This window comes from Takifugu flavidus, chromosome 19 (assembly GCF_003711565.1).
Source record: "Takifugu flavidus isolate HTHZ2018 chromosome 19, ASM371156v2, whole genome shotgun sequence".
NCBI lineage: Eukaryota > Metazoa > Chordata > Actinopteri > Tetraodontiformes > Tetraodontidae > Takifugu > Takifugu flavidus.
Genome location: NC_079538.1, coordinates 4140095 through 4154655, shown reverse-complemented (window position 1 = coordinate 4154655; position 14561 = coordinate 4140095). Strand labels below are relative to the sequence as shown.

The following is a 14561-nucleotide window of genomic DNA, read 5'->3' as shown; positions in this document are numbered from 1 at the left end:
ATTCGGACTGAAATGGCTGAGATTCTTACATGAAGTTGGTGAGTGCAAACATATTCGTGACTTGATTAACAAAACTGAGAACCCACATTTCAGCCACGTCTTCGTCATTTCATTAGATTCAGGTCAAATAAATTAAATCCACCATAAAATCTGGGTGTGTTCATTACTACTTTCAAATACAAATAATCATTGAGTCTTTCAAGGTAGTTTTCTCTGTCAACTGGACTGGGTTTCTTCTCTTGAAGACGTTTCGCCTTCTATCCAGAAGGCTTCTTCAGTTCTGAAATCGCTGGGGAGGGAGCTTGGCTGGTCCAAGCTCTCTGGTCCACCCAAAGGACAAGACACCAAGACCCAAACAAAGTAATGTTGTTTATGCTGTACAGTGCCAGGAGAAATGCAAGGAACTGTACATTGGGGAAACCAAACAACCTCTCCACAGAAGAATGGCACAACACAGACGTGCCACCTCTTCGGGTCAGGATTCAGCAGTCCACTTACACCTAAAGGAGAGTGGGCACTCCTTCGAGGACAGCCCAGTAAGGATACTGGCCAGAGAAGACCGCTGGTTTGAAAGGGGGGTCAAGGAAGCTATCCATGTTAAATTGGAAAAACCATCCTTAAACAGAGGTGGTGGGCGGAGGCACTTCCTATCACCCACATACAATGCAGTCCTCCACTCCTTCCAACAGCAAAACAAACATTCACACCATTCCAGGAGACCCAGTGACTCATCACCATGTGATCCAAGAGACAAAGGGGAGACACCTCAACAGAAACTAGGTGAACGACCCGACCAACGACCCTGCTAACGACTCTCAGGTGACCACCCAGATCATTAGCATGCTAATGGTCCACAGGGGCTCTATATTTTCAAGCTCTCTCCCCAGCGATTTCAGAACTGAAGAAGCCTCCTGGATAGAAGGTGGAACATCTTCAAGAGAAGAAACAGTCCAGTTGACAGAGAAAACTACCTTGGATACAATGACCTGGATGACTGAGAATTTACACAGACATTGAGTCTTTCTTACTATATCAACATTCCTGTTTGGTTAGAACCTGAGAGGCAGAGACAGACTAGTTTTAATTACATAATGAATTAATAAAATGCATGAAATAAGGAACCTCGGAAATTAAATGAGTAAATCTCCACTCTGGACAAACTGAGATAAACTCGAATTTTCCTGTCTGAAACGTCTCGGTGGTGTTTGCTGTTCGGACGTTCAAATCTCACACGCACACGCACACGCAATAAAATAAAACTGTAATACCCCGTTTCAACCACAAGGTGTCACCCTCATCATAAGAAAGCTCTGGACTTCTGACAGTTCATTAAAATAAAAACGCCACCGTTTCCATGCACTTAAATTGGTTGTAATTTTTTTTAAATATTTATATATATAATAAATGAAATAAATGTAAATACGTACTGTCATCAAAATAACTGTCAACACAAAATTACTGGACAAAACGCGCCGATCCGTTTGCAGCGCTACGAAACGCTTCCAGCTCGGTCGTGACTAAAAACACAGAAAGACGGACGTTTAATTCAAACTTTATTTTCGGGACGGGACACAGAACCGCCTTTAATTTCCTCCAGACGCGTCGACTAATTCTTTCATTTGGTTAAATTACGCAGTTTGCATCCGGCCTGTTTCCGCGGATCTGCTCCTTGTTTTATTTTATTTCTTTCCTGGAGCCTAAAATCCCGCACATATGGCCGCCGTATCTCCGCCCAGACTCCGGCTGCGTTCTCTCCGCCCAGTGGGTGAGTTCTGGGCTGGGAGATAAGAGAGGAAACTAGGCTGGGTCTATCTGCGCACCCAAGTGCCTCGCTCGTCGTGTTCCGCGTCTCTTTGCGTGACTAAACGGCCTCGTCGTCGGTGCATTCCACGCAACGCGCCCAACTTCGGCGAGCATGAGAATCTCGTGGGAGAGCTGAGGAGGAGTGCGCGGATGTGGTGACCTGACGCCTCCTGGCTTCTCTTCTCCTGGGAAACGCCGTCGTGACTCCGGGCGACCTGCGGCTGCCGCCTCTTTCACCCGCGGATTGTCTGGAGTTTGCAGGATGAGCGATCGCACCGCGGCGCCGCGCGGACTGTTTACCTGCCCGCCCGCGCGCACGCTCCACGGGTAACCGCCGCGCGTAACGCCGCTTCTCCCCCCATGGAGGTCTGCCGGAGGAGCAACTTCTCGCAGCTCACACTTTAAAGCAGCGAGCGACACTTGGAACAAGATGATTCAGGACCAGGACGGGATATCTCTGCCGGTGCCTTCCTTCGGCGTCTGTCCCGCTACAGAGCACCCCGGCGCGGAGAGCACGAGCGGCGGAGGCGCGTCTGGGATCCCTGCAGCCGGGACCTTCTGGCAGGACTCCGTGGTCGGGGGCGCGGGGCTCAGTCCGACCATCGGGAGCAGCCCGGGGGACGGCGGGGGGCTGCTGTCCACCGGGAAGACGTGCAAGAGCAGGCCTGTGACTGTGGCCTACGTGGTGAACGGGGAGACGAGTCAGCAGAGCAACGCGGAGAGCCTGGCCCTGCAGTGCCTGAGGGACGCGTGTGACATGGTGGGCAGCCGCCTGGAGACCGTGAACTTCGGCCAACTGGACTTTGGGGAGACCACGGTGCTGGACACCTTCTACAACGCTGGTGAGTGAAGGACTGGGGGCGTCTGGTCTCCCAGGAACTCCGGGAAACTTCATGTGCACGTGTTGTGTTGCAGCTGCCTGTTGGAACTTGAGCAGTGTTTACTTAAAGGAATTCTTGAGGTTGATGTTGTGGCACCGCAATCAGGGGTCAAAGGTCGCTCTCTTGTGGAACTTGTTTGCCCACAGGACAGGTTGCTGTGAGCGCCCTGAACACAACACGCAGCTGTGCATGTCCCAGCACGCAGCCCAGCCTTCATTACTGGGCTTAGAGGGGGGTGTTCCCTCACTCACAGCCCCCCCCCCCCCCCTTTCCATTGCATGCTTCCGTCATGGTGCTGGGTTGATGCTGCTGTTTCCACTGGAATCTCACTGCAGGAATCAGAGGAAAGGTCTCTGAGCTTGGCCCTCAGCCGGACTGCAGCTGTAACAGGAGCCTCCCCCACACAGGTAGTCTGCAGCCCTGGTGGTCTCACGCTGACGGCAGTAGCCCCCCATCACAACCTGCATTCCCCCCCTGCCCCGCCTGATGCCCCCCCCCTACCTGTCAGCTTCATTTTTAGAAGCTCAGAACAGAGATTCGGGGGTTGTGTGCAGGATCTGAGGGCAGAAGATGAGGCCTCGGTGTTTTAATGACGGGCACCAAACCACGCCCCCTCCCCCCCACCACCCCACCCGGCTTTGTTGATCCTCCACCCGATGACCTCTGACTCGGTCTGCTGATGTCACCGCAGTTTCCTCTCTTGGGTTTCCCTTACGGGAGGGGGGGGGACTCTCTGCAGGCCACTTCCTGTTGGTGTGGAGGCTCTATGCAGGTCTGCGGCGCCCCATCCGTACCCGGGCACCCGCCATCCCTCATCTGAAGGCGGTGGCGCTCCGGCGCTCCTCCGTCATTTGGCAGGTTTCTTGCGCGGCGGCGAGCTGGCGACCTCTCGTTTCCTTTCAGCCTGTTGCTTTGACCAACAGCAAACTCCCCAGAACCCGTCGGCCCCAGTACGAATGGGTCGGCTACTGTTCTGATGCCGGCCCGGCGTCACTTTACACAACAGTCACGCTTCTTTTCGCGCCCTCTCCTCCGCACCTCCGTGGAGCCGCGGCGGCGTCCGTCAGCTCGGCCGCGCTGTTAAAGGTCGCCCGCAGCGTTTTCTTTGCGTTCTCCTTCCCTCCCGGTTGGGCGCCATCAGCAGCTATCAGCGACAGCGGCGCCGCGTTACTGATTAACGGAGCCGTCGGACCTTTTTCTGATCCTCTTTGTGTTGCTCCTTTAATGTGTAACAGAATAATCCATCTTAATTGTGATGAAATATGCAGCCGCTAACATTCCAGCTGGTTTATCTCAGGTTGATGCTCCAGTTCAAACACCTCTGTCCACACACGTCACACGGCGTGAGAGGCCGTGTCCACCGCCGCTGAACCCCCCGGGCCAGCCCCCCAGGCCAGCCCCCCGCGCAGCACCGCTGATCCTCTGTGGCGAGCGCCGCTCAGAGGGCAGAAGGTCGGAGGGAATTAGCGCACAGGTTGATCGGGGCTTTTGCCGAGGAGCTTAGAGTGTCGCAGAAACACTGGTTTTAAATAAATACGAGGAGGAGGAGGCGTCTCTGGTCCTGCCCGACGATGCTTCCGTCTCCTGCGGCGCCCTCGAGGCTTCAACAAGCGGCTGAGCTTTGATTGCAGGATTAAATCCGAATATGCACGGCGCTCGCGTTCAGGCCTCACACAGGCGGCGGCGTGGAGCTGCAGTGCGGAGACGGGACGATATTCCCGTTGGATTTAAAGAGCTCGGATGTGGCTGCTAATGTCTGGATGAACATGGCGTCAGGTGATTGATGAGCTGTTTGGGTCCTGGAGATGCTGCTGTGGGCGTGGTTACAGGTGAAAGGGGCAGGTGTGGGCGTGGTGGTTACAGGTGAAAAGGGCAGGTGTGGGCGTGGTTACAGGTGAAAAGGGCAGGTGTGCTGGCTAACTTCCCTGAATGTTCTGCCTGCTTAGCACATAAATATGTGTAATTTTCGACCGGAGCTGGGGAATTTGTGCGTTTCAAGGCCGCTCCTCGTTCGCCCAGCAAAGACAGATCGCTCTTGTTGAGGGCGAGCAGGAAGTAAACGAAGCAGCCGAGTCAGGGCAGCGTGCGCGGCAACACGGGATTTCTCCCGGCGTGTTTGTCAGCTGCTGATGAATTCACGTTCTGTTCTGGGCTCTGTTCCCCTCCGGGGCCACTCCGCCGCCGCCGCCGCCGCCGCCGTTTAGAGGAGCTCTCAGCATGTGGAAAAGGCAACTGAGCGCAGAGGAGGAGCCGGCTGGCTGCTCCCATTTCCTCCACCGTGATGTTCCAGGGCTCCGGCTTGTTTTCCTTTCGAGATCAGTTGTTCCTAAAAATAAAGAAAGCGTTTATGTCTGCCGGGCCGAGCGTCTGAGCCTCAGAATAGCCATTGTCTCCTGTTCCCGGCGGCCCTGAGGGAGCGCAGACGTACGAGCACACGCACAAACGCTCAGTTCAGTGACGCCGGTGCTGCTTTTCTGCATTCCCAGGGTTTTATTTATGGAAGAACTTCAGCGTGCGCTGTCTGTCCTGGTGGAGGACGGATACAAATCACTAATGTTGGGGATCCTGGAGGCGCTGCTAGCTTAGATATGGGTTAAAACTGTAGGTGAGACACTCTGGAGATCAGGGAAGGCGTTGGACGCGTCTTCAGCCCGAGGAGACATGACTCGGACAGTCGGCTGTGTGGTCGCTGCTCCGAGGTCGCTCCGGCCTGAATGACCCCCTCTCAAGACCGTTTAGGGGTTCCCTCACAGACCGGATCATTTGCCTTTTTTACATCTCTGCAGCCTTAGTCGCCCTGAATTGTCTTTTTCACGGCGTTCCGGAGCGTCCGAGGTCGCACATGCAACGCTTTGGGATGGGAAACTGTAAACACAGCTCTGTTTGTCTCCAGGAGTGTGCTGGGAATTCCTGTCCGCTCCTCTAAAGTCTGTGGATCTGTTAGCTGGCGTGTTGGGGGGGCAGCGGAATATCAAGTGCTGCATGAGGATGAGGGTTGAAAATCTGGTCTTCCATTCCTGGAAAGACATCTGGGTTATTGCTGCCTTTTCTAAGGAAAATGCTTGAAGCGTGGGAAGCGTGGCAGGAATTCCACCGCTGGTTCCCCAGCGAGCTCCGGGGACGCTCCGGCCCCCTCCGTCACCAACAACCTCCTTCCCTCCTTTCCCCCGAGTGAGCGTTAAAAAACCACCAACCTTCCAGAGTGGCAAACAGAGGGTTTCACTTAAATCTCTCGCAGCCAGTCGCCATGGTTACAACATCTTAGTTGTTATGTAATTGATTTTAACGAGTGCTTTATTTACCTGCTGTACCTGCGCCGCTGCGGCGCCGCTTCAGCCTCTCGGAGCCAGCCAGCGTAAACAGCCCGTGGCTTTTGACCTCAGAGGTCCACGACGCTTTCGCAGCTATTGAAGTGCTAATTGGTGGACGTGCACGTGCACGTGCAACCTCCCACACGTGCAAACAGGTGCTGTAAACATGCCGATTCAGTGACGGTCCTGCACGATTCTTCAAATCTCCTCTGATTCGTCAGGAATCACGGGACTCGTGTGGGACGCACCCCCAGCCTGAGTGGTGAGAAGAATCCCGGCGTGCACGGCTCTGTCGCGGGATGAACGCCGTTCAACGCCGGCCCGCCCTGGTGGCGCTTCAGCCGTGGTCATTAATATGGATTTCCTTGTGTACAAACGCGGTAATCAAAGACCCTCCGAGTGAATCCATATCCACTTAAACACCGTCCTGCGGGGTCGTGATATCGAGCCGCGCTGCTTCCTGTCTCTCCCGGTCCACAACGAGTGTGTTTCCCTGGCCCGGCCACCCAGGAGATGCTGGATCTGGCTCCCGCTTTGCCCCCCTCCCCTCTCTGGGCTTCAGCGGGGCGATTCTGACCTGCCCAGGAGTGTCGCTTTATTCCCCATCTGAAGGCACCTTTAAAGGCAACCTGATCGGTGGTCAGCCTCATGGCATCCCATAATAAGGACTCGCCGCTCGTCAACAGTGGCGGCCTTGAATCTTTAACGATGCGAAGCTCCTTCGGGTTCTCGCTGCGCCAGGACGCTGCGGGAAATGCGTCACGGGCGTAACGAGTGGGTCGGCGGGTCGAGACGCTTCGCCGGGGTCGGCGGGTCGAGATGCTTCGCCGGGGTCGGCGGGTCGAGACGCTTCGCCGCGGGCGACGTCAGAAACCACCTGAGGCTGCTCGTCTGCAGGACCGAAGCCTCTCGCCATCCTGCATCGCTGCACAGCGGCGACGGGCCGGACCGGCGGCGTTCCTTTGATGGACCCATTCGCTCCCGTTATCAGCAGGTCCGTTCTGTCCGCTCCTGTGAGAGTTCCTCCTCCAGTGCCGTCAGGTTCAGGGGGATTAGCTCTGATGATGCGGATGACAGAACCAGGGGGAATCCAACCCGTCCGCTGGCACCAGATCGTCATGGAGACGAAGCGGTGTTTGTAGCTCTGCTGATGTTTTTAACCTTTTCTCTTTATGAAATCCCCCTTTTTGGGAGGTTCATGCCTGAAATGAGAACATTTACCGTTACAGTTGTGTGGTTTTTTTTCTTATTCTACTCTAATTTATTCTAACCAACCAACGGGTTTCTAGTTACCGGAATGCAGTTAATGAAACCCAACCTGTGAAACTCTCCCCAAAGCTGCATGTCTGCATTACTGGTTGCATTTTTAACAGCAGAAGTAGGTGTGAAGTGAAGCGAGCGCCTCGTCTGAACGGCGGCCTTCAGGCAACCAGTGTTTCCATGACTGAAGCGGTTCCAAGGTTCTGTGGTTAAACACCCGGTCGGGGGAACTCCTGGTAAATGACTCTTTATCTCTGGGGCAGTTCTCTAGAAGCCATCTGAAGAAGTGTAACAGCCAGTCAAGACCGGTACTGGGGAACCGGTCCTGCAACTGGGGGCATGTTGAGGACCAGGGTTAGGGGCCACTGGGACCCTTTCATGACTTCTTAGGCTCTGAATTTGTGGCGATAAATGTTGTCTTGGTGATTCTTTTTTCAACATACATATTTTTACAACCTTCCTGCAGAAGTGTGTTTATGGTGCTATAGTGCACAGCTGCAGGATCTAGGCCCCCTCAGACCTTTCATGGTGCTGAGCTCCGCACCGCTACACCAGGAGCTCCAGGAGCTCCAGTCCCTGCTGGTTTGAGTGGCACCTGCTAATGCTTGTACGTATCGACCTATTGATCAGGTCATGTGAGTCCAGCAGGAGGCCGTGTGTTATTGAAGATGTTTGTATTCATTGACAGGCTGGAGGGGGGGCGGGGGTCAGACCACCACCTCCCCGGGGGAAAACACGCTGTTCTGCAAGCGAGCCTCTTTTTCATACGGGTCTAAATCTGATGAGGCCGACTGTTGACAGGCCGGAGCTGAAGCTGGTCTGATGCTGCACGCACACCGTTGGATCAACATCAGCCGTGCATGGCAATAGGTCGGAGAGGAGCAGGAAGGTCACACAGTGTTGGTATTAATCCGCTTTGAAGGCTGATAACAACCTAATTGGAAGCCAAGCAAACTGCTCTTACTCAAGTGTTGGTGCTTTAACAACCTTCAACAACGACTGAGGTGGCTCCTATACGTCCCTCATCAGATGAGGAACGTGCGTTTGATGCTACAAAAGCCAGGTTGAAACCGGGAGATTACAGCATTGCAGTTACCTCAAAGGTGAACTTTCATAGTCAAGTCACCAGTTCTATTACTGTCTCGGTTTCATGTCCTGATTTTGATGGGCAGAGCTCACGTCTCCATCTCAGCCCCGTCAGATCCGCCGGGGATCTGCCCCGGTAACGTCTCTGTCCCCTGCGTCTGCAGATATAGCGGTGGTGGAGATGACCGATGCCTTCCGCCAGCTCTCGCTCTTCTATCACCTGGGAGTCCGCGAGAGCTTCAGCATGGCCAACAACATCATCCTGTACTGCGACACTAACTCGGACTCGCTCCAGTCTCTGCAGGTAAGCGCCAGAGCGACGTTCCAAGAGCTGCACTTAATATGGAACTGGAATATGAAGTTTCATGTCAGGCTCTAGAAGCCATTCATTTCATCTAGACACGTTAAAATCTTGGAATTCTGGGTAATTAACCAAACGCTGGAAGCTTTCCTTCACCTAAAGCATCCCTGAGTTACGGATGAGCGAGAGCGTCTCAGCTCAGCTCTTCCTGCCTATTAATGTTATTGAATGCTGCTCTGAAAGTGTCTGCTGTCCCGATGCAAAGAGCCACTCTAAAGGAGCTTCCTGTGGTCTGGCGTGGTGCCCGTCCTCCTGGCTCTGTTCTCCGCTAAGTGCTCACGAAGAGAGCGCTGCTCTTCCTCGGAGCTCTGTCAACCTAATAATCCGATATACACGAAACCGCTGTGAGACTTTTTGTACATTTAAACATTTGTGGAGCGCTGAGTGAATAGTGAGAGATGTTCCCATACCAAGAATCAATAACGGCTGAAATATGTACGACAAGCTGAATACAGGAGGAAGAAGGTAGAAGAAGAAACGAGCACAACTCCTCGTAGGGCCGAACCTTCCATAGGAAGCTGTAAAAGCTTTATTAATCCCGTGTTGTCTGAAATATTAGCCTGCTTGTTATTAGCAGCGCTGCGTAGCAGAGGTTCCTATTGAAAATGAGTTTGTTGCTCTTCTGAATGTCATTTTTTCCCTCTTTCAGGAGATAATTGGCCAGAAAAACACTGTAAGTACACCGTATTTCTCTTCGCCTTTTCCTTTCACACGTTACGCGCTCATTTCTCACACCTCGCACATAATAAGCTGCATGGAGAATATGCTTCTTTACACCGTGCCTGGTGTCGCTACACCCTCTGCTCTCGCTGCACACGTTCTCCCCATTCAGTTGCAGACATCAAAGTAGCTTTGTATTTCCCTTAGACGTGTAAGATGAAAGCAGCCCCTCCATCTGCCACACGCTTGTCTCGCGTGACATCCGACGAGTCGCGGCGTGATTGGCCTGGCGGATCTCGGCGAAGAACTTGTGAAAACGGCGGCGTTGAAACCTGGTTTTAGCTCGGCGCTCAGGAAATGTCGGAACTGGCCCGCTTTGATGTCAACGAGAAAAAACATTTAAAACCTTCATGTGTTTAATAGGAAATAGTGTTCGCTTGTTATGTTGAAATGGTTTAAACGCGGCGCTTCAGCAGCCTGATCGGGAGCCAGATGAAAGGTTTTGCTCTCTTAAGTGGATTTTCGTGGTGGAAGGAAGTGGCGCTGCGCTGCGTAAGCTGACCTTTGACACCGTCTTTCACTGAGCGAGGAGAGACGGTCACCTCTGATCTCCGCTGAGAGAGGATCAGGTCTGCCTCCTGCCCTCGGCCGATTCGATCTGTTGCCTTTTTACGCCGTAAACAAGGACGCCGACGTGTTGAGGGTGCCGCTAACCCTGAAGGCTGAGGCCACAGAGAGAAGCAGGAAGTGCTGATGTCATGGTTCCCTGTTATAATATCACAGCATGGATGGATGGGTGGAGGGTGGATGGATGGATGATGGATGGGTGGATGGATGGATGGATGGATGGGTGGATGTGTGGAGGATGGATGGGTGGAGGAATGGATGGATAGAGGATGGATGGATGGATGGATGGGAGGAGGGTGGATGGATGGGTGGGTGGAGGGTGGATGGATGGATGGATGGGAGGAGGGTAGATGGAGGGTGGATGGATGGATGATGGATGGATGATGGATGGATGGACCTGCTCCCTGTCCTCCATCCTGCTGTTGCTGAAGCCTCTGGAGGCTCCAGTCTCCCTGCTCAACCTTCTCCAGATCTTTTCCATCTTCCTCCATATTTCCTGTGTGTTTCAGCTGTCAGTGTCCTCACAAGTGCTGTATTTCTGCGTGTCCAGACTGCTGGTCTGGCTGAAACAAACAAGCATCTCACTGATGATTTGCATGTGCAAATCCACCAGGATGCACGTTTGGGTGTCCTGGTCGGGTCAATTAGTGAGCTATCAGCCTCCCTCGTATTGATCAGCGGCCCCGCCCCCTCCCCCTCCTCGCCGTCGTTATACGTGTGCGATTAGTCGAATGAGCGTCGCTGATTTATGAAGCGTCCCGCCACTCGGACTCATTAACGACCCAGAGAAAGGCTAAATACGGCGCCGCAGGTGTGGCCTTCAAAGGTGAGCAGTGATGCAAGAGCTGCAGTTGCACGGAGGAAGTCGTGTGTGTGCCTTCAGACGGCTTTCTTTGATCTATGGCCACGCCCCCTTTCATTTCCTCGCTTATTTAAATCTCCTGGCTGTAAAAAGCAAAGCGGCGTCCCTTCTGAGAGAGGCGGCAGGATCAGGAAGCAGCTGGAACGCCCCCCCCCCCCCCCGCTCATCGGGGCGACTCAAGTGTGTTCCCCCCCCCCCTTTTCTCTGTCAACACCGCGGGTTCGTTCTGTTCTCAGCGTCTGTGGTCGTGAGTGCGCAGCCGCTAATGCATCCGCTCGCTGATGCTGGGGGGGTCATGAACACACTGTTGTCTCTGTAAATGCCAGTAAAACCTGGAACCTTCACCAGCGTCCTCCAGAGATGCCGCATCATCACTTCCCTGAGCTCCAGTTTGAACAGTGTTTGTGTTTCAGTCTTGTCAGACGTGTGTGAGTTCACGGCTCAGCGGCGTGTTTTCTCTCCCCCGGCGTCACCAGACGTGTTCGGCCAACTACGCCTTCATCCCGTACATGGTGACGCCGCACAACAAGGTGTACTGCTGCGAGGGCAGCATGATGAAGGGCCTGACGGAGCTGATGCAGCCCAGCTTCGAGATGCTGCTGGGGCCCATCTGCATGCCGCTGCTCGACCGCTTCATCCAGCTGCTGAAGGTGTCGCAGGCCAACTCGCAGTAAGTGGCCCCAACAGGAGAACCAGGCCCAAATGAACGGACGGGACTGTATTTACTAGTTATTTCATGTGGTTCGTGTCAACAATTCAGTTTATTATTTGATTTTTATGGCGCATCAAAGATTTTGACGAGTCATCGTTTTCAGTTAGCTAGCGGCAGCATTAGCTAAACCACTCCAAGCTTATTGGGATTAATTAATTGAAATTGTGGCTTTAAAAACAACATTTTTAAGATGTCTATTAAATCCTCCTCCATTCTCTAATTTCAGATTTAAGGGGTACAAAAGTACAATTGTGTCCAATTTCCCTTATTGTTGACATTATTGTTGAATTCTTCCTGTGGAGGAAAACGGAGGTCTGAGGGTTATTTCCTGTTTTGAGAATGTAAATAATTCTGATAACGTTAGAGGAAGCTGCTTAATACTGAAAGTGAGGCAACTTCCTCTGAAGTGGTGCTCGCACCCAAAAAAGTATCTCATGTTTGAGGCACTTGTGTTCTGCCTGTTTTTGCTAGCTGGCCTTTATAATTATACGCTGCACCTTTGACCTGCTCCTGAACGTGCACGCATCATCTCCCTGGTTGCAGAAGTAATATTTTAGGATTCCCTGCACGCCAACAGGCGTTGCAGCCGGTTGGTTGGAGCTCAGCTCCGGGAAAGTGAGTCAGCGTTTATAGAGAGAGAAGCTGTTGTGTGAATAAAATAAAACTAAAATACCAGCACAGTCTTAATATATGAGCTGACACGTGCTCACCGGTGCTATTTTTGTGTCTTCGCTGCGTACGGAGGGTCACTCGGGTGGATCAGCAGAAATGATACGGAGCAGATTGATCAGCGGACTTGATCCTCGTGGCTTCCAGCAACAATTAACCTGATAATTACAACGAGGAGACATTTGATTTAAGAATTAGAATTATTACAATTATTTATCCGCCCTCTTCCTCCCGTCACAGTCAGTACTTCCGGGAGATGATTCTGAACGAGATCCGGAAGGCCCGGGAGCTGTACTCCGGCACGGAGCTGGCGGCCGAGCTGAGCCGCATCCAGCACCGGCTGGACAACGTGGAGTGCCTTTCCGTGGACATCGTCATCAACCTGCTGCTGACGTACCGGGACATTCAGGTACCAGTTCGGCTTCAGTCACTGAACTCTTGCTGAGTTAGGACCTCGAACGGTGTCCGAAGGCCCCCTGAGAAGGTTTGCAGGTGAGCTGCGCCTCCTTGGGAAGCTCTTGGTCTCCTCTTCTTCAAATTCCCACCCCTTCCACCCTTCATCCCCCGTGCAGCGATGGCGCGCACCGTCCAGATCCTCCCACTCGCCCAGGCAGCTCTCCACCTCCTGAATGATTCATTAGAACAACAGGCATCAAGGACGTGCTGAATTATTCAGCACGCTTTGGTCTGGCGACCATGTAGGCAAGCAGGGGTGGCGAAACGGCGATGACGGGCCGCCCCGCCTTTAGAGGGTCTTTGGCTTCCCCATGAAATCAAAGGACCCCAGAAAGTCCCTCGGAGCGTCGGAGATTTTGGAGGTCATGGGCTTGTTTCTCCCTGTGCGTTTAGGATTACGAGTCCATCGTGAAGCTGGTGGAGACGCTGGAGAAGCTTCCCACCTTCGACCCCATGGCTCACCCACACGTCAAGTTCCACTACGCCTTTGCACTGAACCGGTAAGACCAGCGCACACGTGGCGCCGCACCACCCATCCACCCGGAAGGTTGGGTTTGGGTCACTGGAGTGATGAATTTCCTGGGTGACCTCACTAATAAAGGCGTGAGGCCGCTGTGGCGCTGCGCAGGGGTCACGCCATCTTCGTTCTTGGGCTGCGTCAACGGGCGCCGCCAGCGCAGAACATGAACTTGACCTGATCGTCCCGCAGTTTTTGCCTCCGCTCTCCCGCGACTTGCCAGCAGGGCGGCGATGTTGTGTTCAATGTGGGCGGTGAGGCGCCGCATTTGCCAGCTCAGCACGCCGCTCTGAGACGAGCTTTAATGACCAAAGCCCCCCCCCCCCCCCTGTGTGATCTTGAGAGACCTCTCTGAAGTCTCCATGTAATGACAGGAAACAAAGAGCGGCGGGAGGCCTTTCGTGTCGGCGTACCTGGTAAACGGCCGCTGACTCACCAACGCTGCCTTTTGTGAACGTTAGCTGACACATCGCTGTGTGCAGGACACTTTTCAGCACGATGCATCATCATTAACTGTAGATAACCCAAATCTAAACGCGCATACACCAGTTTCTCTCAATAATTCTTTTGCGTCACAAAATTCCCGGTCCCCCATCCACGCTGCCGTGCGTTGCCCTGCCGACAACCGTGTTTGATCAGCCGCTGACCCTCAAACCAGTTGGCAGGGCCTCGATACTGGGAGCAGGATGGCAGCGAGGGGGGGTTCTCCTCCACCAAAGTACCAGCCAGCGTCTCCAGCGAGGAGAAACGGAGAGATGTTAAAGAGAGAGCAGGTTCTCCCTCCCCGACTGCTCTTCCCTCTGGACGGTCTCCATGGTAATCGCTGTCAGTTCATACGTTTTATTTAACCTTCACACTCTGGAGAGGGACCAACTAACGTGTACTTTTCGCACATTGTGCTTGTGCGAGACTTCGCAGGGATACTCGTGACTTCACATTTGACGCACTCACTAACTTATGAGCAGAAAACGGCCCATCTGCTCTTCAGCTGTGGAGCCTGCGGCTCCTCACAGAACCAGAATTAGTGGATGATGTGATCTTAAACAGAACATCAGTAGCGACCACAAAAGCTGCTTTATTTTGGCTTCGGAACATGTGAAAATTGCAGCTGTTGTCTGGTCACAAGGGTCTGTCGGGCATTTCGGCTGCAGCCTTGAGCACCAGTCTAGCAGCATTGTCATTTTCTCTTTGGCAAACACACAAAATCAGGCCCATTTTCCAGCGGGAGACTCGGCAGCACGCTGCTATGATGGATAATCCGTCCAGACGTGCTGACCAGCTTGTTGGTGCACGTGGAAACTGGAGCACTGCCAAATTACAACCAGGCCGCTCTAAATGGTGGATATCATGGTACCT

General features: G+C 53.3%; 1 protein-coding gene across 3 annotated transcripts in view; it reads left to right on the top strand.

The window, feature by feature from the left end:
• The first annotated feature begins 1714 nt into the window (after positions 1 to 1714).
• The window catches only part of map3k5 (mitogen-activated protein kinase kinase kinase 5), a 27941-nt gene continuing 15094 nt past the window's right edge, over positions 1715 to 14561 (top strand). Inside the window, exons 1-7 of one of the 3 annotated variants that reach the window (XM_057017233.1) lie at positions 2515 to 2645; positions 7944 to 8358; positions 8506 to 8645; positions 9352 to 9375; positions 11328 to 11521; positions 12473 to 12641; positions 13082 to 13188. In XM_057017233.1, the coding sequence (XP_056873213.1) occupies positions 8523 to 8645; positions 9352 to 9375; positions 11328 to 11521; positions 12473 to 12641; positions 13082 to 13188 (617 nt within the window). In that variant the 5' untranslated portion in view covers positions 2515 to 2645; positions 7944 to 8358; positions 8506 to 8522. Of the gene's footprint in view, positions 2646 to 7943; positions 8359 to 8505; positions 8646 to 9351; positions 9376 to 11327; positions 11522 to 12472; positions 12642 to 13081; positions 13189 to 14561 lie in introns of all 3 variants that reach the window. The other 2 variants (XM_057017231.1, XM_057017232.1) reach the window with 2 other exon arrangements.